At 37.9% G+C, this 18,302-nt stretch overlaps 1 protein-coding gene across 1 annotated transcript in view; it reads right to left on the bottom strand.

Moving 5' to 3' along the window:
* The window catches only part of LOC134754183 (uncharacterized), a 151,201-nt gene that overhangs the window by 16,143 nt on the left and 116,756 nt on the right, over window positions 1–18,302 (bottom strand). Inside the window, exon 10 of the mRNA XM_063690315.1 lies at window positions 3,156–3,293. Within this exon, the coding sequence (XP_063546385.1) occupies window positions 3,156–3,293 (138 nt within the window). The remainder of the gene's footprint in view (window positions 1–3,155; window positions 3,294–18,302) is intronic.

Genomic DNA, 18,302 nt, shown 5'->3' with positions numbered 1-18,302 from the left:
TCCAGGCTTTTATAGAATGATTCCTGAGTAACTGCTTTAGCCGTCGATACTCTTACTTTAGATCTTTTTTTTGCTTTGTTATATTCTAACTTATCGGCATCAAGTTTCGTTTTTTGCCATCTTTTGAAGAGCTCTTTCTTTTCTTTGAGTGTATGACTTCATCACCATCGAGGATCCTTGTCTATCTTTAGCCGCCCTTTTGACATTCCCAGTGTTATTTTGCCAGATATACAACAGAATTCATGACATTTATTCCAGGTGTTATTATTGGACGCTTCTTGATTTGTGCCGTGGTGCACGTTAGTAGAGAGATATTTCTTTATATTCTCATTGAAGACTTCACCTTTAGGGGTATTCAGATTATACCACTTTATTTTGGGATTGGTGAGTGTTTCTGATTTATATATGTATACCGCTTTGGCATCTTGAGACAAGCTACGAAAAGCCTATGTTGGGTTGTCAAAGGTTCGCCAGGGATAACTTAGCAATCCTTGAATTTTTTTGCATTAGTCTATTACAGAGGATGTAATCTATTTGCGATTGTGTGCTGCCGCTTTTATAAGTTACAATGTGTTCGTTTTTCTTTTGAAAGTAGTTTATAATTGGTAAATTAAATTGGGTAGCAAAACTAAGGATATCCTTTCCTTGGCCATTGAGGATACCATAGCCACAGTTTCCGTGTATGTTGGAATTAGCAGGTGTCTTAGTTCCCACATGCCCATGCAGGTCCCCCAAGATCAGTATGTTTTCGTCTGGTGGTGTGGACTGCATAAGGTCACCAAGATCATCCCAAAATTCTTGCTTTTTGACTGCCGAGCAACCAACCTGTGGAGCATACACTGATACTACGTTAAGGGCTGGATGGTTGTCTAGGGCTAACTTTACACTCATAATACGATCAGAAATTCTAATCACTTTAATAATTCTTTGTTTAAAAGTTTCGTCTAATATTATAACCAATACCATTTCTGTTTGTGGTTGTTCCTTGATAGAGTAGTTGGTAGTTCCTGCCTATATCCCTCGACTTGGAGCCCTTCCATTTCAATTCCTGTATACTGCATATGTTAATATTGCGTCGATGTAAAGTTTCTGCCAGTTCTTGGCTGCGTCCAGTCAGGGAACCAATGTTCCAAGTTGCTAGGCGTATACTGTTATATCCACCGCGTATATTGTCGCTTGTAGGGAACGCCTTAGCATTGCTTCGCTTCTTCGTATTACATCGTATCCTCTGACCGTCGCTTGGGGGGACGGCCTAGCATTTATACTCTTCTTCATATATTGTGCTTTCATCGTACTTGGAGAAGTGTTTTGGCGTAGGGTTTTACAGCCGGTTGCCACCTGACGCTAAGGCTGTGACCTTCTAAAGGCCTGAGTGCCGCCGTTGATCCAGTAGGACTCTTCCGCCGCCATCTCTACTGTCTGCTCCAGCCTAAGCAAACAGCATGTCCCCTAGCCTCTACTCCAAATATGTCGGAGAAGCCCTCGAGGACTGGGTTTTATAACTGAGTTTCCTTCTCCGGCCTGTTGGTCCGCGGGTATGTTTGGTGGTATGCGGTGGTATGTTTTAACCGACTACAAGATTCTAAAAGAAGGAGGTTCTCAATTCGGGTTTATGTTATTTTTATTATTTTTTAATGTTCGTTACCTCGGAACTCCGTAAGTTCTCAACCGATTTATATATTTTTTTTTGTTTGAAAGTATATTTATACCTATAGATTAGTCCCATTATTGTCATGAATTTATGAGGAATCGGGGAAGCTATTCAAATGTTATAGGCATACAGTATATCGTAATTTTTATATTTTCATCATCAAATCAAGCGTTTACATTCAAAAAAGTAACATTCGATGAAGTGGAACTGCTGGTGCATAACGGAACAGCTCAACGACAATTTTCCCTACAACCACTTGGACCCGGTGACCCGTATACACTGCTCTGGGGTATAGCTTAATAATTCAATTCAATTAAATGCATTTATTTCATGTAACCAAGACACATTTTATTAGTAACACTTAGACCCACTTCCACCGTTCCACTAAACCGGGCTTAACCGGTTAAACCTGGAGTTGTCATGGTTACCAGTACAATTTAACAGTGGGTTAACGGTTTAACCGCTTAACATCGGGTTAGTGGGATGGTGCGATGCAAATTTAAAACAAAATAACACTGACGGGAGAATGCAATTCCTCGCAGTGCGACAAGTAAGGACAGTCAACCCTGTCTGCTATCATTCGCAGGATGCTGTGTATAATAGTTTAATATTAATAGTTTAATGTTATTTCATTATTAATATACAGGAAAACCCTATTTTTCTAACCCGTTTGGTCTGGTAACCAATGTTAAAAACTAAAATAAATTATAATTACTCGCAATATTCAGCCGTTTCAGTATTAAAGCTTCATGCAATACGTACTAATACATAGTAACATAATAATTACTTTCGCCGAATTGCAGTTTAATTGGTGAGCGATAGGTCAATTGAAAGAGTAATTTATTATTAGCAAGCAATCAATATTCCAGCATATTTCAAAACAGAGTAACATGCTCTTATATCAGACGCTTTATATCTCCATAGTTTTAAAGGTTACCGAAATTAAGGAAGCAAATGATGTAAGTAAATAAAAACAACAATAAAATAGATTCTGACCTTATTAGTAACATACCCGAAATTGTAACATAGTTACAATTTCGGGTGTACCCTAAACCATGCCGTAACCCAATTCAGTTTTTAGTTCCAGCTGCTACAAATAATGTTTCACAACAGAGTCCCCTGGCTCGTATATTGTGATAATTTTATTAGTACCTAGTTCTCACCTTAATTATAAGATCCATAAATTGATTCTTTACTAATAAATATTATAATTCCTAATGAATGTTGTGCTTGGTAGTTATTGAAATGTAAATTTAGTACTATAATTTTAGTATAATAGTGGTATAATATAAAGATGTATGTATCCAATTAACATTTTGTTACCTCGCCTTGAAATAAAGAAATAAGTACAGCCGTCAGTAAAATTTGTCAAGCGTGTAGTTTTAAAAATAATGTGCACATCCTCAATAATAAATAAATATACAAATCATTTTGGTAGAATACTTATGCTGACTGTAGATGCGTAAATATTTTAATAGTTAATCATGATCGTGCGCGCACATACCGTTGTAGACGAGCGCGAAGAATGCCTTCTTGACAAGCAACTGAGTGTCGAATACCACAAGCTTGGCGGATGTGGGGATGAGGTCGTAGCATTTATGAAACTTGAAGAACTTCACGAAGATCTGAGACTCGTCCTCTTCTGTAAATCACAATATAGATAGTTTAGTGTATATCAATATTGACAAAGTGCATCCAGATCTGGCTAAATCGCGCCCCATTCACTAGACCGCACGAGCGCTTCACATCGTAGGTATGTACTTACTATACTAACATATGCACGGACCAGTTAGCGATCCTTGCTTGATTGATTGATTGATTTATTTATTTATTTATTTAATGGTAAAATCGTCGTTTTACAGGTCAAGGCGGCGGCGCATTCGCCAAGTATGGACGCACCTATAAGTAAACCTTGGGGTTTATATTATTATTATGGGGTTTAAAAACTCATCTATTCAAGAATATGGACATTTATTATTTAATCCATTCGATCGTAAAACGTGACAGTAACTAATTTACAATCGATATTAAATACTATGTACGAGTATGTATACTTGTTACCCGTACAGTTAACATCAAAAGTAGCAGATCAGACTCAACACAATCTCTAATAACTATATAACTACAAAGAGGGATATATCGCTTTATAAGTAGAACAATTAGACTGTGCCAGATACTTTTCAACGCAAATTGTAGAGATATATAGTATTTCTATTTGGAAAAGTATTCCAGGATGGCAGCTACTTTTGGCGCGCTGCTTCATCACAATCACAACACATTTGACAGTTATGTATTGACCCTTATATAATATGAAGTTAAGACCTACTTACCGTTTAACTGTTAGCCTTAACCTTATCAAAGGGTCAATTCAAAACTGTCAAATATGTCATCTTAGGTTTCGCTGATTTTATTTATGTATTGAAAACCTTTAGGACAATTATGTTATGGAATAATATAGGATAATCTTTATTTGTAAACAACTGTAAAGTATAAGATTTACGTCATAGAAGAACTACAGATTCAACATGTGACTTGAAATTGTCAGTGCCATTTTAATAGAGATATTTATATGTACATTACTCTTATGTGTGTAATTCCAATCATTCTAACTTGTGAGATATGTGTATGTGTGTATTTATAATAAGTACACTCATTTCGGTATCTATAAGTCAGGAGGGTCTTTTTATGAAAAGACTCCTCAAGTGTTCAATGAGCGGTCTAAACGCTAAATGCTGTCCAGTCTACCCCCTGTAATATAGCTAAAGTACCTCGGTTTGTTAAGGAATACAAGGCGAGCGATAATCAGCGGTTCAAACGCTATTACGTTTTTATGAGAATCGCCCGTTAGCCTTCATCCACCCACTGTGGGTGGATCAGGGCTAACGGGCGATCATCACATTTAAAAACTCTTGTTTTACTCATTCTCCATCGGTCTTGCACCAACCTGATCTACTTTCACAATATGATTTCGACATACCTATAGTTAGATGATCGATCAATCATGTCTTAGAGAATAATATATTTTAATGCGAGTAATGCGAGTTATGCAGTGTACTAGCGCTTTGCACGATGCCTGAACTATCTAGTTATTTTGTAAGCCTTCGCCGTAAGGCGGCGAGAGATGCCGGGGTTCGCGGCTCGTACCAATGGGTTCCCAATAGGTACCTAAGGCCCACAGTCGGAAGGTCAGATGGTAGTCAGTTTCCTAACAGCTAGTGCCTTCTAATACATACCTAGGATTAGATTGCCAAATCAAACCCCGGGCTTCTTTAGAGTGAAGCGAATAAGCGCTAAGATTAGGAAATAATGAAATGAGATTCGTCCATGTTCCTAAGCCGCGTAAGGTCTAAATAAATGTAAGTAATTTAGATATTATTTTATAGAGGCTTGTATTTTTTGTAAGAAATTTATAATTTAAGTTGCCTTACCTAACCTAATCAATATGTTGATCAGAATAATAATTGCCGTTGATCAGTTCAACAGCAACACATACGAGGGTGAATCAATAAGTTCTTAGAAATAAAGTCAAAAACAAAAGAAAATCATTTTTTTAATTTTTACTTTTATTATGATATTCTTTTTTTTCTACACATTTTATATATCGTTTTACACTTTTACTGATTCCGTCCATTTTTTTTTGTATTCTTGGGTCTCGAAAAACTCCTCCACAGCACTCATCACCGCATTGTCGTTATCATATTTAGTTCCACGTATGTGCTCCTTTAATTTTGGAAATAAATGAAAATCACTCAAAGTCTGGCGAGTAAAGAGAGTGGTGAAAGATCTCAAAACCAGCTCGGCAAGTCGGCATAAAGCATTGTAATGATGATACACGTCGGCACGCAAATTTTCTTCGGCGTTTTAAGGGTTCCGTAGCTAAATGGCAAAAAACGGAACACTTATAGATTCGTCATGTCTGTCTGTCTGTCTGTCCGTCCGTATGTCACAGCCACTTTTCTCTAAAACTATAAGAACTATACTGTTGAAACTTGGTAAGTAGATGTATTCTGTGAACCGCATTAAGATTTTCACACAAAAATAGAAAAAAAAAACAATAAATTTTGGGAGTTCCCCATACGTGGAAATGAAACTCGAAATTTTTTTTTTTTCATCAAACCCATACGTGTGGGATATCTATGGATAGGTCTTCAAAAATAATATTGAGGTTTCTAATATCATTTTTTAATAAACTGAATAGTTTGCGCGAGAGACACTTCCAAAGTGGTAATTACCTTTCACTCACGTTTCACATAAAAAGTACATTGTTAAAATTATGTAATGTACGGAACCCTCGGTGCGCGAGTCCGACTCGCACTTGGCCGGTTTTTCTTTAATTGCTTGCCGCACTTTCGGGATCAATTACGTGTTATAGCCACCTGTAATGATTTTGTATTTCCCTTTGACAGGATGCGGACAAAAGCATTCCAGAAAGCTGAGGCCAGTACTACCTGCCGGTGCCGTCGAAAGCACTCCAACTTTTTTCATTGGCGCAGATGATGGGCGTTTCCAGGACGTGCTTTACGTTTTCGTTTCGGGATAAAAAATGGTGACGAAACGCTGATAAAAGTCTCCGGATCATGCTAGATAATTTTAAGGTTGCGCTTTCCTCGTAACACAATTTTTTGTTAACCTCGGTTAACATCTTGCTGATACTTTTTTAAGTCCCTAAACATCCGCGCATTGAATGCTCAGTCCCAAATGTAATACTTATTCGCCTATCTTCGAACATTCTTTTAATTTTTTCAACATTTTCTTTCGTTAACTGAGGTGGAAGGCCGGCCGGAGCGGCGGTCGGCTTCGCAGCTGGATCTGCCTCGGCCATGGAACCGGGTTAAGCACCAGTGCCATAAGTCTCCCTAAAATCCAAACAAAAAATTTTTGGTAGACATTTTTTGACACAAGTACCTACTTTATCACGGCTCGCAACTCATTATTTTCCATAATTGGACTTATTAACCGACTTGCTACACAAAATAATTAGAGTTAGACCATGAAAAGTCTGCAACGATTTTGATAGGACACGTAGAGCAAGTGTTATTTTAAACGTCAAACTTCTATGAAATTATAACACTTGCACAGCGTATGCTATCAAATTCATTGCAGACTTGTCTTGGTCTAACTCTAATTACAGTGAAATGGCGGGAGTATTTCGATTAAAAATAATTGTTTAATAATGCGATTATTACGTCATAATGACAGTTCAAAATTTATAAAAAACTACGCGTAAAGTAGTTTTGTAAATATGAAGTAATGACTTTTTGATCCACCCTCGCTCGTAATATTAACATGCAGTGCACAGAGCGCATGCACGTGCGTATTATACTCTAGTGTATAGGTAGGTACCCTGGGATCCCAAAATTAAAACAGGTTCTTTTATACTCATAAGACTCATCTGATCTAAACAAAATGGAATTCATTTTGAAGAGATCATAATTTTATTATTGGACGCTATAATCCATATCGGGTTAGTTAACTTTCACATGCACAGTTGGAAAATAATCAATTTATAAAAATAGTACGTATACTATTATTACACAGACCTAAAATTTATGCTTACGCATAAAGACAGCTGAAGTGTGGGAAAGGGAAGCCATCACGTATATGAACATCCCATGAGTGCGAAAGAGTCAAGACTACAAATGAGAAAACGTAACCATTTTTGAGTGACAGTTAACCCAACTCGACCCGGAGCGCATTGCCGATTTTTTAATCTTGAAAATAAAAAGAAATTAGGAAGAAAACGTGTAATTAAGTAATGTAGTGAAGATGGTGTCGTGTAGTGTGCCGTATTGTGGTATCACAGGGCGAAATAACCCAGGCAAACATTCATTTCACAGGTAATTATGATATTCCGAGCGAAGTTTTCTTAACGATATTTTGTCAAATTAACAGCATATAAAGTGTAAAAAGCCGGTTTATACAATTAATTATAAGTTTTTCTTTAGGTGTGTGCAAATATTTTATCATATTAGTTAATAATTTGGAATATTTTGTGTAAAAACTTAAACTGTTACTATACGCTAGGGCTTGACAAAATGTTCATATGACTGTATCGATAACTTGTCGGTATAATAGGTACAATATATATTTAACTATTTTTTCACAAATAATAACGATTGTTAGAATACCTTTTTTGAAGGTGCACATGTTTAGCGGTAAATTTAAACTTCACTTTCCAACACAGTAGGTACTTACTTACATTTTAGCCACTTTTCTACGACTTTGCCGCCAACACAAGGAAACACAAGACAGCGTATACTTGCACACAGCGTCTACACACCCAATCCAACTTGTCAGTAGAAAAAGGCGCGAAATCAGGGGTGCGAAACTCCTAGCTTCGGGCAAACTCGGCTCTGTTCGGCTCAGCATTGCTCCGAGCAATTATTAGGGTTGGCACAACTTGACGTCCCTTTGCGTGCACGGTCTTGCACACAATGGTCACAGATAAGATAATGATCTGAATTTTGACAACCCTAAATAGCCGAAAGGGATAGTGCCATATATTAGAAACGGACATCATGATTCGACCCTGAACCGCTGTCAAACTTCGGTTTTGTAGGAAGTTTCCTTTCTGTACGGTGGTACTATTATTTATTCTGTGGCGAAATTAATATTTTCTGTGGTAAGTCAACTCTTTGCGCCTACTGTTAGCATATGTTTGTGTTAACGACGTTGCACCACACACACGCATACGACGAAAAACCTGCTTTAAAGCTGTAACGGTGCGGTGCGGTAGTATGTTACGGCTATTATCAACGCTTGCTTGCTTTTTTTTTCTTCATTAGACTACTTATCTTATACATATATATCTTTTCACATCACCAATTCGAAATAGTAGATTGTGTCACAAGGGAGCAAAATGACATATTTACGGCGAGAGCGTAAATTGAATCCTGAACGAAGCGAAGGATTCTAAAGTAGAATCCTGAGCATAGTGAGTGATTCAAGTGTGTTACGTCCAAGATGGTTGAAAATAACACTTGCACAATCTGTGCTATCAATATCGCTGCCGGGTTAGTTTGGTGTGACTGTGACTACCTTTACTGACTGGGCTATAAAGGAATGAGGGGATTGGATAGGAATGGTGCGCTCCACTCACTATCAATATGTCATTACTTCCAAAAAAATTCAAACTATTTTAATACCATCATTATCTTCGGTCATTCGTCATTTCATCTTTCAATAGTGCAAATCAGTATAGTGTTATTACTTTGTCCTTAGTGCAACACTGAAGCAAGATAATTTAATAGTACATTAGGATACAGTGCGAAGAATAGGAGATTCGAAATGAGTGGCGATACATTGAACCACGTCCGAAGGGTGTTTAAATCGACACGAGTTGAGAATTACCTATTCGCACATGTATCGTACAACGTTTTACAGTACATATGACCCTTTAAATTTTCGACATAGTTACGTAATGTGCTAATTTTCGCACTAGTGCGGAAAGTAGCACCATATGTAGGTACTGTAGAATATACTAAGGATATACATAATTTGACCACTTTGATGCTGATTGTACCCTCGGTTATTAGTTTTGTTATTTACTTTGCGTCCGCTCTAAAAGAAAATTGAATATAGGCGCTAATAGGGTCTAATAATAGTAATAATTGAGACATTTTATTTTAATAAAAAAGAAACATTGAAAAAGTATTCGATAAAGTAGTCAAACACCGATAGATTATTAATACCTATATGTTGTAACTTGACATCACTAGTTTTGATCTCACATAGACAATTTACGTACACACTTGCATTTCATTTTTGGTCGCACTTTTAAAGCCACAGTTGACAGTTGTTCTTTGTATTATTATAATCCTAGGCTTATATCAGTAGATTATAATGGCATTTTTAAAGACGTCAAACGATTCCAGTGTGAGTTATAATGCAAAGGTTAGTGAAACGGGGCCATAACCAGAGCTAGCTATGATTTATTTTGGATGTATTCATAGTTTGACGACCGGTCTGGCCTAGTGGGTAGTGACCCTGCCTATGAAGCCGATGGTCCTGGGTTCGAATCCCGGTAAGGGCATTTATTTGTTCGCTGCATTCCTGAGTAATGGATGTTTTTTATGTATTTAAGTATTTGTATTATATTATTTATATCGTTGTCTGAGTACCCACATCACAAGCCTTATAGAGCTTACCGTGGGACTTAGTCAATTTGTGTAAGAATGTCCCTATAATATTTATTATAACCATAATAAGTTATCAACTATTCACTATTGTATTACAGGTCAACCGATATTCGTTTATACACTGGAACATTTTACGTATGACGCACAAGATCTAAATACATATAGGCCATTGGACACGGCTAGTTTCTTGCCTTGAGCGCGGATGCGCCGCGCCGTGATGTCAAACAAAACATAACCGCACAAACGAACTCAAATCGTCGTCGCTGCATTTAGCACATAGAGGGACATCAATATTTAAATGTAGGCACGTGGGTAGATAATATTTCCTATTATTTTAGTGCAGAAAAAGTTACAATTAGCTACAAAAAGAAGCATAAGATGCAAACTGAAAACTTAATCACAACAAGACACAAACGAGGGAAATACGTCAAAGTCGATAGGGGCAACACTAGGCGTGCGGCGTGGGCGCCATAAACAAGCCGGCACCTTTCAGAAGCCAATCGGCTAGGAACGCCTTCCACGCGCGGCCGACCTCTTCGAATTCCTTGATGAGATCGATAGAGTAGACGGACTCTTCGCCGTCGCCGGCGGCGAGAGCGGGGTTGTCCGAGAAGTAGTGTAGACGCAGCATGCACGGGGCCGCGCATCGCCCGGTGCGGCCCGCCGCGCCTCCCACGGCTCACTGCTAATTATAAGCACAGAGGCGCGCCATGCCGCGGGTGCCGGGAGACGCGCGACGAACTTGACACCGCTGGCGCTGCCACCGCACCGTCACTGCCTCGCCACCGCCACGCCGCCGCACCAAGGTGTACGCCCGCGGTGTACGGTGTACGAGGCTCACGCGTCGCTTGATTTTACTACGCCGGTGACACGTTACATGTGGTGCAACTAATTGCTTTTTTTACCAAGATAAATAAAATTTTTGCCTTACGACAGGCGGAGGAAATCGCAAGGCACTTTCTTACTAGGAGTGTGCTTAAACACCCCTAGCAGATGACTTAGGTAAGTCATTTCCATAGGGAGATATATCAATAGGGAATATTACGCGAAACTCTGCGTAAGGGGCGCCACTACCACAATCTGAGGGGTCTATCGCGAAACAAGAAATTTCGTTATCTAACATCTCTGTCACTTGCATATTCGAGCGATAAAGAGGCAGATAGCGAAATTTCGGATTCGCGTTTCCCAAACAAACCGCATTGATGCATTAATGTCATATTTTATTATCTCTGAATTCTTGTCAAAAAACTGTTAAAGGCACAGTGTGTATAAGTTACTCTATCGTTTACTAAAGGAGCTAGTGCTGCACTCTGGTGGCAGAACATTGCAGTAATACCCCCTATTACGTTCGGACCAAAAAGAAAGAAAAAATCGGTCAAGTGCGAGTTCGTTTAACTTGCGCCCCGAGGGTTCCGTACAAAGTTTCAATTATATCATGTAACTATAGACACAAAATACTTTTGACCAGAAGTATGCTAAGCATAATTATGTATAGCGCCATCTATCGGCAAATCGGCTAACTAATTTGCACGACCGTTAGAATGTATGTTGGTTTTTCAGGGATAATTATTTATAGCTGGGGAGCCGGCGATGCTAACTGTGTAGTTACTCGAGCGTCGTTAGATTATAAGAAGAAAAAAAGGTTATAAGTATAAAATTTTCTTTTCCAGCGAGCAGGAAAGCGTTTACTGATTTTTTAAATTTCGGGGGGTTGGTGGAGGGTTAAAAAATCTATTAAGTAGATTGTGGATTTGGTCGTTTTGGTCCAAGTTAATGCTATAATTTTTCTATAACTTGTACACATTTCCTTAATCTGACGACCACAAGGTTCGACGCCCGATTTTCACATTGTAATTAAGGAAATGTACAATTATAGCATTAATTTGGACTAAAATTACCAAATCTACAATCTGCTTAAGGATTTGTTGAAACCCCCCCAACTCAACAAGGTAGACTCCACGGGGTAGCAAGATATCACTCATAGGAGATACGTTATATATGGTCGACCTTCACCCATACGTCTGACGGATGAAACTTATATTTTATGAAAGAAAATATGTTCCTGAACATAAATAAATAGGGTTGCCTAAAGAAATATGGTCAAGGCTATTTTTAATAAATTTGTGAAAATATTTTTTTTTCTTCAAATTTCACCGATTTGTCTGACGAACGGAATAAGTTCCAATGGAAAGTATACAACTTCTACAACATGAATAAATTAGGTTGCCTATGTTTTTCCGGTCACTATTATGAGGTTGCCGTGTTTAAACAGGTGAGTTAAAATCGATAATTGCACCCATCTGTCTGACGCTTGAATTATATATCAAAATAATGGTAATTTTATTGCGAATACAATGGTATAGGGTTGCCTGCAAAAATCCGGTCACAAATAAAGGTTGCCAGGCTTTTAAAGAAAATAAGAAGGAAAGACTTTTAGCAATAACTCAAAAATGGCTTAACTGATCACGATTGTTTTAACTATTTTCGAATGTGTTTATTAATCACTATTTAAAAAAAAAATCATAATTTTTGGATCAATGGTTCAAAAGTTAGAAGGAAAAACCCTTTTTTTTTATTTTTTCTAAATAATTATTTCCGAAATGATTCACTTTATCAAAAAATGTTGTTCAAAGACCCCTATTTATTTTGAAAGACCTATCCAACGACACCCCACACCATAGGGTTGAAACGATAAAAAAATTGTCACACACATTTTGTTTATTAACATTTTGTTTGTTTGGGGTCTTCAATAATCAATTTTAGATAAAGCGATTATTTCCGAAAATATTCACTTTATCAAAAAAAAATTTCTAAAACTTCTATTTATTTTATGGAAAGTATACAACTTGTACAGCATGAATAAATTAGGTTGCCTATGTTTATCCGGTCACTATTATGAGCTTGCCGTGTTTAAACAGGTGAGTTTAAATCGATAATTGCACCCATCCGTCTGACGCTTGAATTATATATCAAAATGGGTTGCCTGCAAAAATCCGATCCCAAATAAGGGATGCCAGGCTTTTAAAAAAAATAAGAAGGAAAGACTTTTAGGGATAACTCAAAAACGGCTTAACTGATCACGACTGTTTTAACTTTTTTCGAATGTGTCTATTGATCACTATTTTTGGAATTGTTTTCATATTTTTTGGATAGATGGTTCAAAAGTTAGAAGGAAAACCATTTTTTTTTTCTAAATAATTATTTCCGAAATGATTCACTGTGTCAAATAATGTTTACCCCACACTATAGGGTTGAAATGAAACAAAAAATCCCACCCTATACCATTGTATTCGCAATAAAATTACTATTATTTTGATGTATAATTCAAGCGTCAGACAGATGAGTGCAATTATCGATAAAAACTCACCTGTTTAAACACGGCAACCTCATAATAGTGACCGGAAAAAGATAGGCAACCTAATTTATTCATATTGTACAACTTGTATACTTTCTATTGGATTGGAACTTATTTTGTTCGTCAGACAAATCGGTGAAATTTAAAGAAAAAATTTTTTTTTTCAAAAATTTATTAAAAATAGCCTTGACCATTAGGCAACCCTATTTATTTATGTTCAGGAACATATTTTCTTTTGTAAAATATAAGTTTCATCCGTCAGACGTATCGGCCATATATAACGTATCTTAGACTATTAAAAGGTGTTTTAATTGTAATCATATAGAAATTTCAAGTATAATAAACACTCGCAAAAGGTGGCAAAATTGCAAATTCAATTCGGAAAAGATTCTTGATAATGAAAAAAAAGTTTTCAAGAGAGGCCTGATTATACCTTTCCTGTAATATGTATGATGATGTTAATGTTATGTAAAAAATTCATGATTTTTCATTAGTAAACTTCGGTGTTAAAGGGCCCCTCCCTTTAGGGATGATATTTTTTTAAACATTTTCCGTCATAAATAATTCACTATGAAAAAAAACCAACGGGTTGCACTCCAGCACAATCGGATTAAGTCTAACCTCGAAATCCTTCCAAAGATATGAAATTTGGTATATATGTTAATTGAAGGTCTCTTTTTCATGTCCACGCTATTTGACATTTGGGGGCCTCGAGGAGTCGCAGCCATCTTGGAAAATGTGTACCATCCTGGAGAAATTTGCTTTTTACTCTAAATCTACGTTCTCTATGAAAATATGGTGTAAGGCAACATTAAAGTCTACACAAAAAAGTCCTAGATATCTTTGCGGAAAAAATACATCTTTTTTTATAGAAAATAATAGCTGAATCCAGATTTAGCGCGTATACCCTTTCAGGGGATATTCTCTTAATATGAAGCAGAAGTGAAAACTTGAATATTAACGTTGTGCTTTTTTGATATTTTGGAATGGTTAGGGAATAATTTTATTATTATTCTCTTTATTTTTCTTTCATCTCAGGCTAGGTTTTTATAATATGGATATAAAAATAAAATACAAAAACACGTACAAAAACAATATAAAATACATATAAACATATTATAAAACACCTAACTTAGGGTGCCGCCAGCAGCGGGGCAGGGCCCAAACTGTCGGTGGTCAGGGCCGCAGAGAGAGGAACCGGCGGACTATCCGCGCCGTGTCCAAGATGACCGCCTTCTGCATCTGACCCTTGATTCAACCACCTAGCGAGAGTCTCTCAAGGTGTTGGTCGACACTCTTCGCTATGAGACCGTTCGCTGAAACGACTACCGGGACAATGATCGTCATCATCCCACATGGCGGTTATCTCGTGAGCCAAGTCTAGGTACTTACTGGACTTGTCCTTCTCGGCTTTCACGAGATTCTCATCACGGGGGATGGTGATGTCGACGAGCACGGCCCGGCGTTGCGATCGAACTATTATCACAATGTCAGGCTTATTGGCTACAATAGTCCTGTCAGTGATGATAAATCGATCCCAATAGAGCGTGGCACGACCATTCTCGAGAACTGGCACAGGTAAATACTTGTAGTACGGTACTTCGCGGTCCACAAGGCCTTATAGAAGGGCAAGTTGCTGGTGAATAATCCTGGCTACGAGATTATGTCTGTGCAAGTACTCGCCGTTAGCAAGATGAGAACAACCGGAAATGATATGCCTGAGTGACTCTCCGGGACGGCGGCATGCCCGACAAATGTCGACCGTACCGTCCTTCAGGATATATTTCCGATAGTTGTTCGTCATCATAACTTCGTCCGCAATTGCACAGGCAAAACCCTCGGTTTCTCCGAAGAGGTCCCCGAATCGTAACCAGTTCACCGACGCGAGCAGGTCTACATCGGGTCCCGTGAGGGCCTTGTAGAACCGCCCGTGTAGCACCTTACTCTCCCATACCGCCCTGCGGCCCGCAGTACTTTGTACCACAGGTTTGTGCCAGTTCTCGTTTGCCAAGGAGAGCGGCGTGAAGTTCCCATCCACTGCCACCACATGACGAAGCATCCCACACTCGTTGTTAAGGAAATAATTCCTGAGATTGCACACTTCGCGGTTGTGGAGATTTTTGGCGTTAAGGAAGCCTCGACCTCCACACTTCCGTGGGATGTACAATCTCATAACTGACGAGCGTGGGTGTAGCATACGGTGTGTAGTGAGCATTAGACGGACCCTCCGATCCAGGGCGTCCAGCTCGGTCTGAGTCCACCTTAGTATGCCAAAGGAGAATATGAGTAGGGGCATTACCCAGGCGTTGAAGGCGCGCACTTTGTTGCCTCCTGACAAAAGACTGTTAAGAACTTTTGTGAGCCGACTGAAAAAGCGCTCCTTCACCGACCGTCTAATACCCTCGCCCTCAATACCCAACGACTGTGACATACCAAAATATTTATAGGTTTCTGATTCAGAGATAGATCTGAAAGACATTCTCAGAAAGTTGTAAATTTGTTGAATTTACAACCTCCCCAGCTGTACATCCATAACCGCACACTTATCAACACCAAATTTCATTCTGATGGCGGTACTGAAAATTTCTGTGGTTTTTAATAGCACCATCAAGTCTTGGTTATTTGGCGCAAATAGTTTTAGGTCATCCATGTACAGGAGGTGAGAAATGACTTCACCCTCTCTCCGAAGCTGGCAACCTAACCCTGAATCCTTCAGCAGGGTGCTGAGGGGATTCAGAGCTAGGCAGAACCACAGGAGACTGTCACCCTGAAATATTCCTCGCTCGATCCTTATAAAGTCCTGCTGGCCAGGGCGGTCATCCCCACCTACTGGTTGACGAAGGACTGTGATCCACTGCCTCATACACGCACTTAGGAAGGATATTAAAGCTGCATCGAGTTTATACAGCTCCAATACCCTTCTCAGGCATGAGTGAGGAGTCAATCCAGGTGGCCGAGAGCCCCCCCCCCCCCCCCCCCGTTCCGCCGAACTTGCTGGCATATGGTCATGTCTATGAGGAGGAGCTATTTAGTACCACGGGACCCACCAACCCTACATCCCTTTTGAGCGGACGCCAAAATGTTGTTAGCGACAATTTGCGCGTTGATTTTTGCTCTCAAAATGGACGTAAGGAGCTTGTAGAGTGTAGGCATTATTATTATTATTTCATTTTAGACAGGCAGCTGATGCTGGTACGTCTAAATCATAGTTCACTTAGCATAGCTTGTCTAATCTATTTTTAAATTGATTGATTTGCACGAATTGGTTTAAATCAGTATAAAAGTACTATCATTTGTGCCATTTTCAACCAAAAGGGTACTAATTGTCGGTTGTCAATAAGGCACTATTTCCTTCTAGCTTCAATTTGAAATCAACCTTATCGCCAAGCGACAATGTGGTACCTTTTAGTTGAAAAAGTCACATTTATGTAGTAAAATACAATATTCATTCGCTATCGTACACAAATATAACAATTTATATTACATTAAAAATTTAACACTTCAGAACTATTACAATTATTTAACATTAAAAAGTTTATCTCTCAGAAAAATCAACTTCCATCCATAATTTCGATCAGGTCACGTGTCCGTCTTACGAATTTTCAATCTGTCGGTCACGTGACCTGTCGCGAGTTCTGTCGCGAGTATGGTTTGCTCCCGGGAAATACCGGTACCGAAAGTAACGGGAATTCCCGGGATTTAGAGCCAAGCAAAGAACCGGGATTTAAATTTTGTTATTTTGTAATCCCGGGAAATACCGGTACCGAAAGTACCCAACCCCTAATAACAAGGTTTGATTAAAATCTCGCACTGTCAAATCTGTTTTAGTAAGTGCAAACGACGATATATATTATTTCCGGTACAATATTTGACTGTTTTCTGTTACTTAGCATGAAATAGCATGTTCTTTAAAGAAATATATTTTATCCCTTTTACGGCTGATCACATATTAAAATCAAAACAAAAATAGTCTATGGGCTTGAAAATGCTGACAATATAAAATAGCGCAATTTGAAACTTTATGTGCATAAGTGTTTCTTTCTACGATAAATGATTTTATACGAACAATTAGTTATTTGCATAAGTACTAAATAGGAGCAAAAAATAGAAACACATTGGGAATTAATAAAATACTCCCTTTAATTCGAACACGGTATAAGAAGCTAATAATGATACCATTTAAAAAAAGTTGGTTTTTGCATTTCTGTATTTTTGACCTGTGTAATTATGAATAAAAATATAAACAGATTAGAAAAGAAAAGTAAACGATTAAAATTATTATCGTTCCTTTTAAAAATTTATTACAGTGACACATATGTAGACATAGAGATTTTTACTAGCACGAACGAGGCAACGCTAGTGACTTCCTTCCGAGATTTAGTTTATCGATATCGTATATTATCCATAACTTATAATAATGTTATAAATATAAACAAATGTGGCATGTTTAGAAATAAATAAACAAGAATATTATTAATACTTTACCTACATAGTAGAATAAAATAGAATAAAATTTTATTCGTAAGCACAAACAAACAAAAGACATTACATAATAGTAATATAAACTTTTCAGTATGCAAAATTATAATTATGTGTTACATAATTAAGGCTTAAGAATTTTGTGCGAAATAAGCCATATTTAGGTATATAAATGACTAGTTATAGTAATTATTTCGTTTAAAAAAGACGGTGTTTGAAACACATGCGATTATTCCCAGCAGGCCGAGCACATGATTGGCGCGACAGTATCTCGCCACGAGATAGACTACCCGTCTTTTACTAACTGTGTAACTGTATGAATTAAAGGGGGACGGGTAGTCTATGTCGCGGCGAGATACTTTCGCGCCAATCATGTGCTAGCCCGGCTGGTCATGTATCAACACATTTTATTTAAACATTATTAATTTGCAAATTCTTATCTTTTATGCTTCCTTATTGTGGAATCCATAGGACTTGATATGATAAAAAAGAGTTTTTGTGTTCACCACTCGATCCAGTCGATTATTGAAAAGCTATTGATTTTTGGATCTCTCTTATTTGCTTTACTGGTACGAAAAAAAACTCGTGTGAATTATTGAGTGAGTGTCATTCAGCCCTCGGTTGATAACAATCTACCTATTATTTTTTAATATAATTGTTGTTGAAGAAATGAGAAAAA

Source organism: Cydia strobilella, chromosome Z (genome assembly GCF_947568885.1).
Source record: "Cydia strobilella chromosome Z, ilCydStro3.1, whole genome shotgun sequence".
NCBI classification, from domain to species: Eukaryota; Metazoa; Arthropoda; class Insecta; order Lepidoptera; family Tortricidae; genus Cydia; species Cydia strobilella.
This window is presented reverse-complemented; position numbering and strand designations above follow the sequence as displayed.